An 18648-nucleotide genomic window follows, 5' to 3' on the forward strand; every position below is an offset into this window, starting at 1 on the left:
GCAGTTAGACACTTCAAACTTGGACTGAAATATCCTAAACAACATCTAGATTAATTGAAACACAGTTTCTGATTTATCAAGCCTTTATTCTATTTGTGGACATGCCATTAATGCTCATTAATAATAAAAACTACAACACTTAGTCTTTAAATCTTTTCGTTGTAAGCCGTGTGTAGATCCCTTAAAATGCAATATTTTGTGTTTCAGCTTTTCTGATCTTTTGTAGATGAACCTGAAATTGTTAAAATTGTGGGGAAAGGGTCAATAATGGATGGTATAATCCATATAATGGTATATAACAATGGTGGTGTATAACAAAAATACATTCTTATGCCTTCAAACAGGAAAATTAAATGTAATCATGGAAATCATGCAAATTGTATAAACTTTATTTGTGTGAAGTTCGTATTGGATATGCTGAGGAACAGAAACGCGTAATGAACCCAGTTTGTACTGGATCACCAGTCAGACGAGGCCCAGCTCGCCACGTCCTCACCCGGGATTTCTGTCCTGGATTTGATCAGGAAATCCTCAAATTCTGCGATTTTTGTGTAGAGTCATACTGAAAATGCATTTTTAACACAGATCAGTGGAAAATATTAGTATTTATTTTATGTAGTTTTTCTTTTTTATCATGACGCCTCTCCTGACCGACGTCACTGCTGTCAGTTGTTGATTCACCGTCCTCATTTATTTCTGTCTCCTCTTGTTATAAATCTGTTTACATAAAGCAGCTGATTTGTCTCTGTATGTACTGGCCCTGTTCAGTTTATTAATAACCCAATAATCAATATGCATCATCTTTGTGATTATCGTGTGTGTGTGTGTGTGTGTGTGTGGGGCAATCTTACCAGCAAAGCGAACCTGCAGCAGGTGGAAATAAAGAACCAGAACATGTCTCAGAGTTGGAGGTATCTTTGAAGAAATGTTTGTTCTGTTGAACTGTAGATACCAAGACAACGTCAGAGACCACTGCTACTGGTGGTCCTCCCCCTGAAAACCCGTGGGTCTGGTGGTCTGAATGTCCTTTGAATGAAGCGTGCGCCCTCTGCAGGGACATTAATAAAAGGCCAAGTCATGGTAACCAAAGAGGAACTCTGTCTTTCTCCGTCCATCTCTTTAGACCAGCTTTCTCTTTCTCTCTTTAGACGCCCTCGGCCTGTATGGACGGGGCTCAGCTGATCCCAGTTTTACTGTTAGCCAACCAGAGGCAGTGGAGGTCGGGGTTCCTGAACCTGGGTAGGGAGGTTAATAAGGTATTAATTATTTTTAATATGTACCATGTTCTTTTTCATTTAATTTCATGTTCAGTACGTATATAGTTGTGTTTCTTTAGTTAAACTGGCACTGATAGATTTATTGATTATTCAAGACAAAGTAGTGATATGATAAGGGTTTTTTTTATTTTATTTTATTTATTTATTTATTTTTTTACTTTTATACCAGTATGGGTGGCGGGAGTGCAGCATTCTACCAGGTGGAACTTTCTTTAGGGCAGGGGTGTCCAACTCCGGTCCTCGAGGGCCGGTGTCCTGCAGGTTTTCATTTTTTCTCTGATCTAAAACACCTAAATAAAATCAAATGGATCTAACAGCTTCTGGGATCCATAAAATTCCCGACTGAGTCCATCAAATGATCCACCGACCAGATACCCTTGGAGTACCACTCTTTCTCAAATAATGATTTCCTCTTGTAAAAAATGCATCTGTTATTCCATACGGGCTTGTTGTGTGGAGTAAAATTGTGTTTGTATAAAAGCTTCCAGTACAATAACACTTATTAATAGAACGCTGCTAGTTTGACTGGTAGAGTGTTATAGCTAAAATCACAGCATAGTTTTCTCCCCTCTTACTCCTTTTCCCCCTTTTTATTCCTGACCCTAAAGAAGTCCGTTTTGCGACACTGTTTTGGATTAAAGAAATTTCTATTCTTCATCTCTTTCTTTCCAGCTACCTGCCTCAGTCACGTACCTGTTGGCGCTCAGATAGGTTTGCCCAAACCTGATTGTTCAGGTTGGATACGAACACTGTGTCTCGCTCTTCCACAGTCAGATGTACCTCTTTTGGAGAAATGGTAGTATCTGTCCGCGTACGGGGCTTTTTTCTGAAGACACATAGTGTTGAACTTTGATGAGGTTGATGAAGTCTTCTACTCTCCTAAAATCCCCCCCAGTCAGCCGAGCAAGCCTGTATGAAAAAGAATAAAGAACACATAGATCTCTGTTCGAAATATTCTTTTTTTCTTAACAAAACGCTTAACATATGCGTTCCCTACATTAGCACATAGTCTATAGTGAGCTCTTTGTAGTAATGAATGAAATGAAATGAATGAATGAATGAATTCTCAGAGCGCGTCCAATGAACCCACTGCCCGGGAGTGGAAGGAGGTAGAAGGACAGCAAGGCAGTGAATAACGGGGAGGTGTGTCTGTAGTGGTGTACTTGAGTGTGGTGAGTGTGTGTGCGTAGAAGAGAGCATATGAACTTTGCCCCAGTTCTCCCTCACAGTCTCTGCCACCTGATGATAGTGGGGCATCCTTGAGGGCTGATCCAGGTTGAAGTCCATCGCCCGTGAAGAGGGTGAGGGGAGGGTGGGGGACTGAGCGTCCATCAACAAAACATTCCAGGGAGCTTTCAACCAGCCATCAAGGCCAGCACAGGGAGCCAAATTTGATAACAGCATTTGTTTTGGTTCAGGCCAGAGCTGTTTCGTCTGCCTTGAGTCTCTCAGTGGTCCCACTGGCGACTCCCAATGATCCGAATTTTGGGTCAATTTCCATCCAGCCGAGCTGACAACTTCTCCAAGTTGGTGTCCACCTCACGTACAAGCCCAGAAAGCGCAACCAGTTTGCCATCCAGAACTGGAATAGCCTCCAGTTTACGATTCAGCTCCTGTACCGCCACAGCCTGATTGTTCGTAGCTCGGCACACACCAGCACAGAAATCCGGCAGCTTGCCAGTGACTGCCGACAGTGTCCGAATTTTGCGATATGCCAGGAAACCGCCCGCTCCAAACAGCAGAAACCCAGTTATCATGAAACCGAATGTATAGATGTCCTCAGCGTCCTCGACAGAAAGAATCGACAGACACATGACTTTCCACGCTCCCCAGGAATCCATCACATATCCAGCCGAAAACGTTCCGCCAGGGCAAGCAGGCTCCCCCACGCCTGTTTTCCGGTTCGAATAAATTTGGTCGATTGCATTTAGGGACCAGCTGATCAAATCCATATCCAAGATTTAGTTTTGGAAGGAAATGCAGAGAGAGGCTCAGTAGATGACAGGACAGTAGCAGGGCAGAGTGAGAGAGGGAGGAGAAGAAAAAAGCGTCTGCCTCGGTTGAGAGCCGGAAGTGAAGTGAAGGCAAGACAATCAATTCACTGATGCAGTGTAATACTGTTCTTTGAATTCAAATTTTGTGTGTACTGGTATTTTTTGTGTCTAAGCCCGTCTTTCTATCTCTGCCTGTCCCTTTCCATATTATTTCTCAGCTGCTGATCCAAGCTGGCTGCTTGAATTTCAGGGTACTGCTCTGAATTTCTCCAGCATTAGATACCGAGTTTCAGCGCATTCTTACATCAAGGATGAGTCTGTGTCGAGGTAAATCTGATTAAAATACAAACAAATCAGAACATTAAGTTTAAGTCATTTAGGAGATGCTTTTAATACCAGGAGACAAAAAGTTGTATTTAAAATTGGATTCAAATACTATAGAACTACGTTGCAGAGTTTTGTATCTTGCTTGGAAGTTCTTGCTTTTCTTAGAGAACCACCTTCGCTATCAAGCCCCCCTTCATCCACACAACAGTGGTTCAGACCTTAGCCACCCACTGACTCACTGAATTTAAGGAGTACAGACTTTGTGCTGCAAGATTAACCCTTATGCACACCTATGACCATTTATGTGTTTTTGCATTTTAATTTCTAGCATATTTAACATTTCCCCTCGCTGATTTTAAAGATGGGGGATGGGATGCAGAAAATTGCATTTTTTCACAATCTTAATTTTATTTTTAGGCTATTGTAAACAACATTATGCTGTAACATGGCTCAGTGGGTAGAGTGGTCATCTTGTAACCCAAGAGTTGCAGGTTCGATCCCGGCCCATCAAACTCATGTTGAGGTGTCCCTGAGCAAGACACCGAACCCCTACTTGCTCCTGATTGGTCATGGTTAGCACCTTGCATGGCAGCTTCCGCCATCAGTGTGTGAATGTGTGTGTGTGAATGGGTGAATGTGACGTACATGTAAAGCGCTTTGGATAAAAGCGCTATATAAGTACAGACCATTTACCATTATCGTAATTACTCCCCGTTTGGACCCTAAGCACAAAAATGTGTATATTGAATTGCATTACAGTGTGACAAAATGCACAATAGCGCAGGAAGCTTTCAAGTGGCAACTTTTACATATTATCCATTTCATGTGTATTTTTTTCCCGAACGTTCAAGCAGCTCCACATTTTAATTTTAAAATATGTAAAATGCACATCTACATGCATTCCTCTGCACTGCTTTGAAATGTGAAAACATTCCTCGTCTTTGTTTACACAGCTGCATCTGCAGCACAGTTTATAAGAGGAAGTTGGAGAAAAGCTCTTCATTTCCTACCTGACACCATGAAACCGGTACAGGTGATCTTCAACCCAGAAAGAGGACTTCTGCATGGATGAGCAGCTAGATCCAGGTGTTGGAGAATACGGAAGGCCTGACAGGCGTAACAGTCAGAAATGACAAGTTTTTCACTCCATTTGCTCCGGCTGAGGAGCTGCTGAAAAACATTATTATCATGTTTGGCTCTAGCAGAAGAATTGTGCAACGCAACTGCAACAACTGCTGAAAACCTCTTTGCAAGAAACATTACTTCGGTTTGCAGCTCCTGCCTCCCCTAAACTGTTCGCGTTATGTGGTTGTTGTTGTTAAATAAATTTCTAGATATTGTTCATGGTCTATTTTCTGTTAGCCATGAAGGCATTATCATGAATGGCTTGACTTGTTACATGGACTGTAGGTGAAGCTCCTTGTTACAGCACACACAAAATTAGATGTTTGATATGAGTGAGGACTGATGAGGGTTTAAAAAAACCAAAACAATAAATGACAATAAAATAATTAATTTAGAATTTATTTAGTGTAATTTATAACTTGATTTTATGTGCATATTTTTGTGCAGAAAGTTGCAAAACTAGAGTATTTGACACTAAACAAAAACTAATAATGCGTATAAATAAATTTCTATGGTAATCTTTAACTTGTACCAAAACACAATCATCAAAACATAAATTATCCAGTTATCATAAAATATATACTGAAAATGTATTCAGTTTTGTGTTATTGGATCATAAAATGGAGGTGCACCATGACCAAAGCTCATCAATGTAGAAGTTAAAAAGGTTAAAAATTCATTAATCATTGATATGGATGATTAGAATTTATCCTGGTTCGAAGAATAAATAGTAAAAAAGAAAAATGAATAAATAAGATAATATTTTATTTGACTTTTTACATGCACATTTATGTGTGTTAGGGTGCAAATGGGGATTTTTTCTAACACAGCACAGTTTAACTAATTGCAGGTGCTTAATAGCCACATCCACAATGGCAGGATTATCTGCAGTGATTGCTACTATTTTTTCAGAAACTCTGACAGAACACCACTGATTTTCTCTGCCACAACACAACCCATCTGTGCTTTGTACACAGCTTTTGTTTTTAGCACTTTTTGCTGCAATTTGCCCTCCACTATTTAGTGTGCTGTGCTACTCCAGCCATCACATGAGAGTGCAACAGGTCAGACGTCACTGAGCCCTGTAATTTGTTGTAGAAACATTACCAAGAGTCTGTAATGAGTAAAAGTATATAAAGTTTATTACAGGAGAAGTATTGAACATAGAATTACTTGCAAGTTGAGAGCAGTCTTCTGACTCACGAAAAGTCAGAAGAGGACATCAGAGAAAAAATGTCTTATTCAGCTGGTCCCCAGCTGAAGGTCAGTCTCAAACCTGATAAAGTCAGAGAAAGGAGACTGAATGGCACCACTCTCTTCCAGGTCTAATATATAAGAAAGAGCACAAAAGAAATACCTGTTGTGTCTTCCATAATATATAACTTTATGTAGGCCTACACATTTAGGTTCATGTAGTTCTGTCGAAAGTCGTGCTACATAAAAGTAACGTAAAAGTAATAAGTAACATAAAAATTTACTTTCCAGAAAGGGTAACTAAGTAAAGTAACGGATTACTTTTTTAAGAAGTAAAGAGTAATGGGTAAAAGTTACTTTTTAAAAGTAACTTCTGGTCTTAACTTTCTCATATCCAAGGTCTGAAAAGAGTGGTCAGTCTGACCTCACACAAGCATGCACAATAAAGCTGCAGGAAAACAGTAACTTCAATATTCTGTAAAATGAGAACACACAATATGAAAATGTAGTAGTGAATGGATTAACAGTAATAAATGAATAAAGAAAACTGAATATACGTGTGATTATAGAGTATAGGTGAGTGATTACCATATGCAGCAAAATTTCTTTCACAAATTACATTGGACTTCTTGACCATAGACTGTCGATAAAAGATGGACGGAACCTCCATGATGTCACCCGTAGGCTGTGAGCGTGGGGTGGATGATTGACGTCTATCAAACTCCGAGCTGCCTGTAGCTAAGTGCTAACTGAGCCAACTCGGATCTAACGTGAGCTAACCGGCTAATGAGGGTAGGTGGGCTAAAGCTAAGGCTCACTGTTATCCGGCTAAAAACCGCGTTTGTGCTACACTCTCCCTTCTTGCCGCTGATAATGGATTCATGTCAATCAAAAGGACACGCCCCTAATTATGCCGAAATTTAAGATTAAATAACATCCAAACGGATGAGTTAGGAACCCCCCCCCCCCACCCCCCACAGTTGTCATGAAGGTAAATTTGACCTATTAATCCTAAAATGGTTTTTTGTTTTCTGCTGTGAAGTTGGTTTTTAACATGGGAGTCTATGGGGATTTGCTGTATTTAGAGCCAGCCCCTAGCGGATGAGGGGTGAACTGCAATTTTTTGCATTTCCGCATAGGCTTCACATTTTACCGCCGGAGGTTGCCACTTGGCCAAGACACGCCCCGGTCATGGCTTGGAGCACATCACCGCAGCCTCCCTCTCTTCCCCTGCATCCACCGCTGCAGGGGTCGCCGTCTATCCTCCCGCGGCTGCCACTTTGCGCTCTGGTGCTGCAGGCCTCTATACCTGGTGACTCTCAGCGGCTGGAGCTGGCCCTTGTAGCTCATCGTGGGGGATTCCGAGGTTCGACTATCCGACGGACCCTCCTCCATGTGAACAGGTGCCACGCATCCTGCCACTCGGGCGCAGTGGTCACAGACCTCAGCAACTTTGCCCACCAACTCTCATCATCACCCCTCAGCTTCCACCATTGTAATACATGCAGGCATAAATGAGATGCTAAAGATGGATATTATCAACCTCACCAACAACATCAAATAAAAGCCATCCATCCATCCATTTTCTGCCGCTTATCTGTAAGCGGGTTGCGGGGGCAGCTGCCTAAGCAGGAAAACCCAGACTTCCCTCTTTCCGGCCACATTCACCAGCTCATCCGGCGGGATCCCAAAGGCGTACCCAGGCCAGCCGAGAGATGTAGTCCATCCAGCATGTCCTGGGTCTTCCCCAGGGCCTCTTTCCGGTAGGATGTGCACAGAACACTTCACCAGGGAGACATCCAGGAGGCATCCTAGCCAGATGCCCGAGCATGCGGAGGAGCAGTGGCTCTACTCTGAGCCCCTCACGGATCACCGAGCTTTTCACCCTATCTCTAAGGGAGAGTCCGGTCACCCTGCGGAGAAAACTCGTTTCAGCCACTTGTATTTGCGATCTTGTTCTTTTGGTCACTAAGCACAGCTCGTGACCATAGGTGAGGGTAGGAACGTAGATCGACCGGTAAATCGAGAGCTTTGCCTTTTGGCTCAGCTCCTTCTTCACCACGACAGACCGATGCAGAGTCCATATCACTGCAGACGGCGCACCGATCCGCCCGTCGATCTCCCTCTCCATCCTTCCCTCACTCGTGAACAAGACCCCGAGATACGTGAACTCCTCCACTTGGGGCAGGACCCTATTGCAGACCCGGAGAGAGCACTCCACCCTTTTTCCGGCTAAGGACCATGGTCTCGGACTTGGAGGTGCTGATTCTCATCCCAGCCGCTTCACACTGTGCTGCAAATTGCTCCAGTGAGAGCTGAAGATCACGGCCCGATGAAGCCAACAGAACCACGTCATCCGCAAAGAGCAGAGACCCAATCCTGAGGCCACCGAACCGGATCCCCTCAATGCCTCGGCTGTGCCTAGAAACTCTGTCCATAAAAGTTATGAACAGAATCTGTGACAAAGGGCAGCCTTGGCTGAGTCCAACCCGCACTGGAAACAATTCTGAAGACTGGAATCGTTTCCCCCCCTTATAAATCACCAAACCCTCCTTCCTGTTTTGTTAGTTTTCAGACTTTTTATCAGCCATAAACATTAAATTCAATAAGACTTTAATAACTGGTGATTTTAACCTATATATCGATAACTGTAGCGATCCCTATGCCTGCAAGTTTTTAAACCTTTTAAACAGTATAGATTTTAAGCATCATGTAACACAGCCTACACACAACAGAAGACACACCCTGGACCTGGTCCATAACCTATGGTCTGTCCACTGGTGTTTCCTCTGTTGTTGACCTGGTTGTGTCAGACCACTACTGCGTGTTTTTTAAAATCACCAGTTTTAGCCAACAGGAGGTAGGAACTTTGAGGAAAGTGGCTGTCTTCAAAACGGCTGTGGTGAGGCTCCTTCTGAAGAGTAATCTAGAGCCCACTGTTTGTAAAAGTCACCAACCTCTATCCAACCTACCATTTTTAAGTAATCATCGAAAAAGTTGTTTTTATTCCCTCAGGATCTATTCTAGGCCCACTTCTTTTTAATTTGTACGTTTTGCCACTTGGAGATGTCATCAGGAGACATGGCATTGACGTCGACAGCTATGTTGATGATACGCAGCTTTATATTGCCGTGTCTCCTGATGACCTGGAGCCAGTTAACGTCCTGGAGTTAGTAAATGTTTAGAGGCAAGTGGTTCAGTCTCAGAACTGTTGGAATACACACAGACATGCACTCTACGGGATCATGACAGCTATTTTAGAAAATTAATGCTAGCAGATGGAAGCAGGCTGGCTGATCCATACACTTTACGGGAGTGGCATGAAGATCTTTCAGGACTGGTGAAAGGTGGAGAGGCCAGACACCTACATGTACCTAATCAAGACACCATGTGTATACAGCAAAAAGAAACTCAAAGCATGTAAGTTGCTGGTTGTTTAAAACTGTCATAAATTGCCATGCTCAAATAATAAATTACATAAACTTACGTCCCGATCTTTGTGTGCTGCGGTCTAAAGTTTAGCATTCATGCGCTTCCTAATAAAGCTGATAAAGGTACCTTTATACATCCAACATTTTCCTTTATAATGTACAATTTTGTTAATTTGGACTCTATAACAATCACTTAACATTCTGTTTTATCGTATCTGATATAAAGTCTGCACTGCAAACGCGAGAATTGTTGATGATTGTCTCTGTCCAGTCCTTTCGTCTTCTTGCATTCAGCTATAATTGTCTCGTTTTATCTGAGCCGGTATCCTAAAAAAAACTTCAATTTACTGCCAGGAAAGTTGTTCCTCTTATTCTGGCACCCAAACATACAACAAGCTTGTTTCTACAGTGTTTTTTATGCGCTTTCCTCAGGTTTTGCCTCCGGATACAGTAGTGACGTTACTGATTACGTAGGCCATGAAAGTGTCTATTTGTTTAAACTCAAAATTACAGTTTTTAAATTAAATGTTGCTTAAAAACAGCAAAATAATGAACAAATGAATAAAATAAAAGTTTCTGACAGAGAAATAATCCCATCTTCTGTAGAGAGCAGAATATTACAAATAAATAGCTATTTCCGAAAAGCTATACTACACCCATCTTCTGGAGTATATTTTCAGCAGAATATTTGACACAAACAGGTCCTTATAAAATTAACCACTCTCTGATGGAGCTACAGCTCATACTCATCTTTTGGAGTGTTAGCACCTCTTAGCTGCATATATAACAAAACCAACTTAAATAAAAGGCCCACTTAAATACAAACCAAAAATCAGTTTACTCAATTTCCATGTTTTTCTTTAGAAAAATGAGGATCTCCACATTTTCTGCTGACAGTGCAGATCTGCTTGCTGTGACAATGTCACCTGCTGGGTGGAAAGTGGAAAGGGTGGAAAACACCCTCTCATTTGGGACAGAGGTTCCAGGTACAACCAAGTAACACTGTGCCAACTTGGAAAGGTGAGGGTACGAGCTGTGATGTTTCTTCCACCATCTCAGTGGGTTATTATCTGTGGGAATGCAATCTGCTAGCCTGTACAAGTTTATTTCCTCCTTTGCCACTTCGGCTGCAGACCTGGTCCTTGGCTCCTGTGCCACGAACAGTTCTCCAAACCACTCTTTCATGGCCGACGACTTCTGTGGTGGAGATGTTGATGGTGAATCTGATGAGTCCGCTGCTAGAGTCTCTGCGGAGGCCGTTACTTCTGTGGTGCCTGTGGCTTGGTCCTTAAGAAATATTAACAAACCTGTTAATTGTATTTGTTTAAGTAATATTTACAAATCATGGAGTAGCAAAATACAAATAAAAAAAATACTAGTAATAAAGGAATACCTACTTGTTCAATTCTCACCACAATCTCTTTGGTGCGTGCTCCATAGACTCTCTGTTGAATGACAGCATCCAAGTGTCCCACTTGGGACTTGAATCGAGGAGCTAAAGAAGTGCACTTGTTTAGGTAATCCTGAAGGACAGGATCTGTGTATCTCTGCTCCACGTCATGCCTGACGGCTTTTTTGACATCTCTTGCTGCTGGGCGGTCATTATCAGACTGTGCCATAGAGTTCAGGATGTTCATGTTAAATGGCAGGATCATAGATGCTGCCATTTCACACATCATTATTGTCACAGTTTTCAGGGTTTTCATGACTGCAACAAGATTTTCAGCAAGTGTGTGGTCGTCCCGAGATAGACTCTGAATGTTCTTCATACTCTTCTTTACAGAGTTGTCGGCCATTGCAGCATACATGGCAGCTTGCTGCTTAAGATATCTTTCAGTCATATCATGGGAGGAGTTCCACCTAGTTAGAACATATTGGATCAGTTTTTATCACCAAGCTGCAGCAACTGCTGTTTTGTCTTCAATACATTGTTTCCTGTTGTGCCTCTATGAAAGAAGGTGGCTATTTTTCTCATCTTTGCCAGCAGATGGGAAACCTTCTGTACTACCACTCCTTTTTGAGCAGCTATATTAATAGTATGCACAAAGCATCCAATTTGTGACCCAAGCCCAGCAGCTGTGACTGTATTACTATGTTCCTGGCATTGTCAGTAGTCACAGGTATAGTTCCATTTGGTCGCACTAACTTCCAGTCTTCCACAGTTTCTGACAGACCTTTAGCTAAGTCGTCAGTGGCGTGACTCTCGATGAGGCGTGTCTGCAAAACACTGCTTTTCATCTGCCATTCCATATCAATATAATGTGCAGTGACGATCAGGTAGCTCTGTGTAGCTCTTGATGTCCAGGTGTCAGTCAGAGCAACAGTGGGTGCTGCTGACACTACCGTCTCTAATTTGGCTTTTGTCTCATTGTACAAAGCAGGAACTGCGGTATCGGTGAAATAGCTTCATGAAGGAATCTTGTACCGGGGCTCGAGTACTCGCAGCATGTCCTGAATCCCAGTGTTGTCTACAACAGAAGTGTCTGTTTAAATGACTCGGGTAAAGTTTGTAGCATGTGTGCATGCTGTTGTTTTTGTCTGGTTCCACTTGTCTTTGCACCGGGGTGATGCTGGTGTAAATGTACAGTCATATTTGTTGTGTTCCCACCGATGTAGTTAAGCATTATGTGGCACTTCCGACATACTGTCGTGCTTTTGTCCACGACGCGTTTACTATCAGGGTCATACTTAACATAAAAAAAAAACGAAGTAGTTCCATACGCCATATCTGAATGATGGTGGAGTAGCTTCGATTTCAGGTAGAGTCGAGGCAGTAGCCATGTTGCAACAAGCTAACTTCTCATTGCTTGTCCCACTAGCTAGTAGCTTGAGTGAATGCAGGTGAGAGGCGCTTATTGGCTCTGCACTCGACAATGCAGCCTAGGCGGAGTAGTCGAACGCTGATCCACTTAGCTTTCAACACAGATGCCATTGTCCAAAAACAAACTGATTAAAAAAAAGACCAGGGAGAGACAAAAGGTTTTATACCTTTCTGTTGACAACTGGAGGTCATCCTTACCAGGTAATGCTGAGTCAAAGCAGAGCCTGTCTCCCCTTGGGCCTCAGAGCTTGGGCACATAAATCTGAAGACTGGCGTAGACTAAAGTCGTAAACGACCTATGATATCTTGAAGGAGTTAAGCTAAGCCTCGTTTCCATTAAGCGGTTCGGTTCGGGCCGGTACGGTCCGGTATGCTATTTTGTGTGTTTCTATTATAAAATGGGTCCATACAACCGAACCATACCACACCATTTCATGACCTCCTTCAGTTGTAGGTCCATAGGAATGGTACATATGGTACGGTTAAGGCAGAAGTACTGGCAACACTGATGAAATCTATTGATTGGCAGACAGAAAAACGTCACTGCCCAGGACAAAAGCAGGCGCAACACAAACAACGCTGCTGTTCAGTTTGTGGTTCAGTTGCACATTGTAGTTGGGCGTTGGAAAGATACTAGAAAAAGAATGCCTGGAAGTAACAGTAAGGTCTGGTCGGCTCTGGAACTACAAACTTTCCTGGCTATAGTTGGCGATAGTGTGATTCAGAATGAGCTGGATGGAGCAGTGAGAAACGAAAAAGTGTACAAAGAGATTTCTCAGCGGATGGCTGCCGAGGGATTCGAAAGGACATCCAAGCAATGTTGGTAAAGCTTAAGAAGCTAAAAGGACAATATAAAAAACTTAAGGATGACAACAGCCGTAGTGGAAACAGCCGAAGTACTTGGAGGTGGTACGACGCCATGGACGACATTTTTGGCCACAGACCAGCAAACAAAGGCAGAGAGAGGGCTGGACTCGGCAACTGCACTTTTAGAATCCATAAGAGATCCTCATGGTAAGAATTTTCCCACTTGGGATGAGCTTTAGCTATACTAACTAGTTAGAAAGTCTTCGCACAACTTCTTTGTAAATTCAGATGAAATGAAAGGCTCGTAGTTAGAATGCTAGCATAGCTTAGCATTCTATTGTTTCCTGCCTGATGGTAACAGCTATTTACGATCGCTAACCGTTCCCATCCTTTATATTATTCTTGTTGTTTGTGAATCAAACTCGTGATATTTTTATTTTCAGATTTAGTGGAGGGACTTGACACCAATGCCTCGTCCTTTCTGGACAAGGGTCCATCCACTTCGTCAAGTAGCCCCATTACCCCGGTAACTGCGTCACCACCGACCCAACCAGAGTTGACACCCACTGCACTCCGGCGTCAGCACACCGGTAAGTCATGATGTTCTGAATAAAATTTGTGATTATGCATTTCTCCAAACTTAGAAATGACATTAAGCAGTAAACAAGCTCCCTCTGTAGTTTATTTGCATTATGAAATCCATAATCATAACTGTTTTATTTTCTTAATGTGTTTTAATTTTCTCTTTTTTGTTTGCATTTGTGTGTAGATTTGCCTTATTTTTTCTGTTCTTTTCCGTTTATCTGATTGCTGCTGTGATAGGAAATACCCTTCATGTGATTTATAAAGTATCTTTTAAGCTAAGATCACAGTCTGACCATATCTTAACTAATGTATAATCACCCAGTTTTTTTTTTTTTTTTACTGTTGCTTAAAACCCACTATTCTGGTCTTTTGCATATTCCAGTTGATAGAAGACGGTCGCAGCTGGATGTGCGCACAGTCATGGAGGAGATGTGGGCTGCAGATGAAAGGCAGCTAGAGAGAATGGAGAACCTTTCTGAGCGTCAGTTTCAGGCACTGCGTCTGGACGCCCAGGAAGCGAGGCAACAGGAGAGAGAACTTACACGGCAGCAGATGGAGCAGTCAGCTACCTTCAACCAGGCCTTCCTTGGTGTCCTTGGGCAACTTATTCAAGTGCTGGGAGGCAGTCGTGACCCAATGCCACAGCCCAAGCAATAGTGAGAAAGCGACAGAAAACCTTTAGTTTAGTTTAGCTTCTATTTATGTTTTTATTTTGTTTTTAATAAAGGTGGTCTATCTAGTACATTTTTTGTGTATTTCTTATTTCTAAATCATGTAATCTGTTTTTTGTCTAGATTCTGTGTAATTATTCCAGTTTCAATATATAAGTTATTAAAGAAAGATTTTAGTGCCCTGTAGCAAGTACCCTGTAATAAAAAAACACGAGAAAATGAACAAGGTAACAGAATTTATTAAGGCAAACGATCACTTAAAGTCTGTAGAGGCCATGGGAGTGTCTGCTTATATGTAACATTGAAAAAACTTGTTAAGTGTTGAGGTGCCACATCAGAGCCTCACGTACTTCACTCCCCTCTTCTTCAGCATCCCGAGCTATTAGAAGTACTGGCTCTTCTGCAGACATATCCAAATCATGCTGGTAGTTTTCTCCATGACTTTCACAAAGATTGTGAAGAGCACAGCAAGTAAGCACCATGGTTTTGACAAGTTCAATGTCACATTCATTCCTCTTTAAAAGACATTGCCACCGACCTTTAAGTCTCCCAAATGCATTTTCAACTACGACCCGGGCCCTGGATGTTTTTTTGTTGTAGGTTGGTTGTTCTTCTGTCAAGCGGCCATTGTCTGGAAATGGTTTTAGAAGCCAGTTCTGTAAAGGGTAGGCAGAGTCCCCCAACACATAGTAGCCAACATCCACCCCCCCCCAATATTCTTTGTGCAAGCAGGGTACAGGCCTCCCTGCCCAACCAAGTCCCACAGTGTGGGCAATCGCAGAACCCGAGCATCATGCAAACTCCCGGGCTTTCCTGCATTCACACTCCAGAATAGTCCTTTTCCATCAACAACTCCCTGGAGGATGATGGAATGCCAGCCTTTTCTGTTGAAGTAGTCGGTGTGGTATTCTTGTGGTGCTATTATTGGTATGCGTGAGCCATCAATAGTACCAACACACTGTGGAAGGCCCCACCTTTTCTCAAAGTATTCAGCCATGTCTTCAAGCTTTTCCCGGTCTGGAAAACAAATCATTTCAGGAACTAACAATGTGCAGGCAGCCTTACAGAAGTCCTGCACACATTGACACATATAATTGCATATAATTTTTTTTTTTTTTTTTTTTACGTCATTTTGTTTAAATACAACATCACGATTTCATCATACAATGTCAAGTTGCTGAATGGCCTCCATTGTTGTTTGTTCAGTAGCGTCTCGTTTGCTGTCGTCGCACTAGAATGACGCCAGACTAGGCATTTGGTCTAAACACCGCCACCCAGTGGCAATCCAACTTGCAGTGGAAACGCTCACCAGAATTGGCTGGACCATTCAATAATGCAGCGAACCGTACCGGCCCAAACCGAACCGCTCAATGGAAACGAAGCACTACATCCCAGATGTGTGTCAGAAAGTACCAGCCTGTACCCACTATTAGAGGTCTGAGGAAAGATGAGGGTCAACAAGTTCCGTCAATGCATCTACACATGCTCAGATGGAGAAATGAACAGAATTTTTTGTTTGTTTTTCAGTGTTGTCTGCAGATGCCTACAGCTGTTGGTGGTAGGAGGAGTTCCCTGCAAATGTGGTCTTGACAAGCAGGACTTGGAGCATCTCTCCATAAAACAGGAACCAGAGGATCTGTGGCCCAATCAGGATAAGTGATGGATGATGGAATGACAAGAGGGCACATAGGGCAGGTGTAAACAGTGACGTGGAGTGTAACACTGCCAGAAATTCCCTCAGCTGCTCTGAATGTGGTCAAGAGTTTCACCACCAACGATCTCTCTAGAGACATTTAACAAAGAAGCCTTTATTTATTTAAACCATACAAGATGTTTTAAAGTGATGCAAAATGTAAATTTGCAGGAAAGTGTCAACACATGTAAAAACTGTTAAATTTAATATTTATGTCAACATCAAAAATCTGTGGTAAAATGACTGAATGTGGACACAGATTTAGTCGCAAGACACACTTAAACCAACACATGAGAATCCACACAGGAGACAAACCATTCAGCTGTGATGAATGTGGACAAAGATTTAGTCACAAGTCAAACTTAAACAAACACACAAGAATCCACACAGGAGACAAACCATTCAGCTGTGATGAATGTGGACAAAGATTTAGTCAAAAGACAAACTTAAACCAACACATGAGAATCCACACAGGAGACAAACCATTCAGCTGTGATGAATGTGGACAAAGATTTAGTCGCAAGACACACTTAAACCAACACATGAGAATCCACACAGGAGACAAACCATTCAGCTGTGATGAATGTGGACAAAGATTTAGTCGCAAGACAAGCTTAGACCAACACATGAGAATCCACACAGGACAGAGACCGTTTCCTTGTGAGGTTTGTGGTGAATTATTTAGGTGGCGTCTCTCTTTAAAAGGACACATGCGTGTCCACGCAAAATAGAAATGACGCAAGTGCAGAATTTTGCTACTAATCTGTAAACAATGTTGTTTATAGTGTAAATATGAGCTGGTTAGAGGAACTTCAAGGGGGTATTCTAGAAAACTCACACTAGAAAGAGTCACTCAAAGAAGTCTGATTTAAACCAGCTTCATCTCCCCATTAGCCCTGGATATGTTCCCAGATACATATCAGCTTAATTTAATCGTAACACATTCAGGACAGACTTGAACAAAGGTCTCTCATACTGTTTCTCCAGGAAAGTGTTGATCTCTCTCTGTACTTCTTTTTGGGAGTTTCCCGTTTCGACCTGTCATCCATTCTTTCAGACGAGAATTTAATCAGCTTGTCCATTAGTGGGGTTGTACACTCTTAGGTACCTCACATTTTGATTAGATTATGATTCAGAATGCTTTAATTTGATTATTAAACGATTGCCAGGATTTTAAATGCCTTTTTTCCATTTAGTTTGTTTTTTCTTTATTGCTCACTCCGTGGGTACTGCATACTTTTAAATTCCTATACCTATGGTGTGCTATTTTAACTATGTACTTTAAACAGTCAACACAGGCTGCTTCTCCTTCTCTAATCATCTACAGAAGTCGAGGACACTGTAAATTTTATTGATGAATTTTCTGAATTATTGTCGAATATCTCTACTGATTTTAACCATTTCATCTTAACTGGGGATTTTAACATTCACATAGATAACATGACGGATGGTAATGTCAAGGAATTTTCTTCCATATTGGACATGTTTGGTTTGTGGCAACATGTAAAAGAACCGACCCACATTCGAGGTCACATTCTGGACCTGGTTATTTCAAAGGGTGTTCATATTTCTTCTGTTGTGGTCACTGACTTGGCCTTGTCTGACCATTTTTTGTATTTTGTTTGATTTACTGATCACTCAGAATGTCCAACCAACCTGCTTCTCCGTTAGGAAGAGGTACATTAATGAAAGAACAAGTGCTAAGTTTGTGGAGGCTATAGCTATGTTACCAACAACCAGTGCAGAGTCAGTTGATGGACTCCTGGATAATTTCAATCTGAAAATCTTGAATGTAATGGATGCTGTTGCACCGATAAGAATCAAGAGCACTTTGATCAAACAGAAAACACCATAGAGAAACACCACTGTGGTTACCAGCCTAAAAAGAGAATGCAGAAAAACTGAGCGAAAATGGCGGAAAAATAAACTTCAAATTCACTATGAGCTGTACAAACAAAGCCTGCGTAACTATAACAATGAGCTGTGAAGTCCAGAGAGCTGCATTTATCTGAAATGATTAACAGGAATGTCAACAGTTCTCGCACTCTTTTTGCTATGATTGAAAAACTTACAAATCCCCCAAACAGATAAGCCCAGAGCTCCTTTACACTGAGAAATGCAACCACTTTGCAAACTTTTTTTAGCCAAAAAATTAAAACAATTAGGCAAAATATTAATTCCACACAGTCAAACAAGAAAATTAGCCTGTGTCTAAATCCCGGAAATAATTCTGATGTCATGTCGCAATTTAAAACGGGTGATTTAAAAATCCTACAATAAACAATTTGGCATCTGAAATCAACAACATGCACTCTGGACATGATACCATCCGACTTTTTAAAAACAGTTTTTACCTCAGTAGAAAGTGCTCTCCTACTGATAGTTAACAGCTCACTGGCATCAGGCATTTTTCCCAAGTCACTAAAGATAGCTGCTATTAAGCTACTCCTAAAGAAAAGGACTCTAGACGCCTCTATAATGAACAACTATAGACCTGTCTCTAACCTCTCTTTTATTTCCAAGATTATTGAGAAAGTTGTATTTCACCAGCTTCATGACTTTTTAAATGAAAGTGGAAATCTTGATAAATTTCAGTCCGGCTTCCGACCTCATCACAGCACTGAAACAGCTCTGGTCAAAGTGTTAAATGACATTAGGTTGAATACTGATTCTGGTCAAGTATCAGTCCTGGTTCTGTGGATCTCAGTGCTGCGTTTGACACT

General features: G+C 41.9%; 2 protein-coding genes and 1 long non-coding RNA gene across 4 annotated transcripts in view; 2 read left to right on the top strand and 1 right to left on the bottom strand.

Moving 5' to 3' along the window:
• LOC121641718 overlaps window positions 1-14296 on the top strand; it is a 15256-nt gene extending 960 nt beyond the window's left edge. For both annotated transcript variants that reach the window (XR_006010774.1, XR_006010773.1), the window contains 2 exons: window positions 13420-13566; window positions 13944-14296. This is a non-coding gene — a long non-coding RNA (uncharacterized LOC121641718). The remainder of the gene's footprint in view (window positions 1-13419; window positions 13567-13943) is intronic.
• LOC121641698 (gastrula zinc finger protein XlCGF8.2DB-like) overlaps window positions 1-17337 on the top strand; it is a 54550-nt gene extending 37213 nt beyond the window's left edge. Inside the window, exon 4 of the mRNA XM_041987988.1 lies at window positions 16202-17337. Within this exon, the coding sequence (XP_041843922.1) occupies window positions 16202-16656 (455 nt within the window). The 3' untranslated portion in view covers window positions 16657-17337. The remainder of the gene's footprint in view (window positions 1-16201) is intronic.
• The window catches only part of LOC121641689 (E3 SUMO-protein ligase ZBED1-like), a 631274-nt gene that overhangs the window by 382932 nt on the left and 229694 nt on the right, over window positions 1-18648 (bottom strand). The gene's annotated exons all lie outside the window — the stretch shown is intronic.

The sequence above is a fragment of the Melanotaenia boesemani genome, chromosome 6 (assembly GCF_017639745.1).
Source record: "Melanotaenia boesemani isolate fMelBoe1 chromosome 6, fMelBoe1.pri, whole genome shotgun sequence".
Lineage (NCBI taxonomy): Eukaryota > Metazoa > Chordata > Actinopteri > Atheriniformes > Melanotaeniidae > Melanotaenia > Melanotaenia boesemani.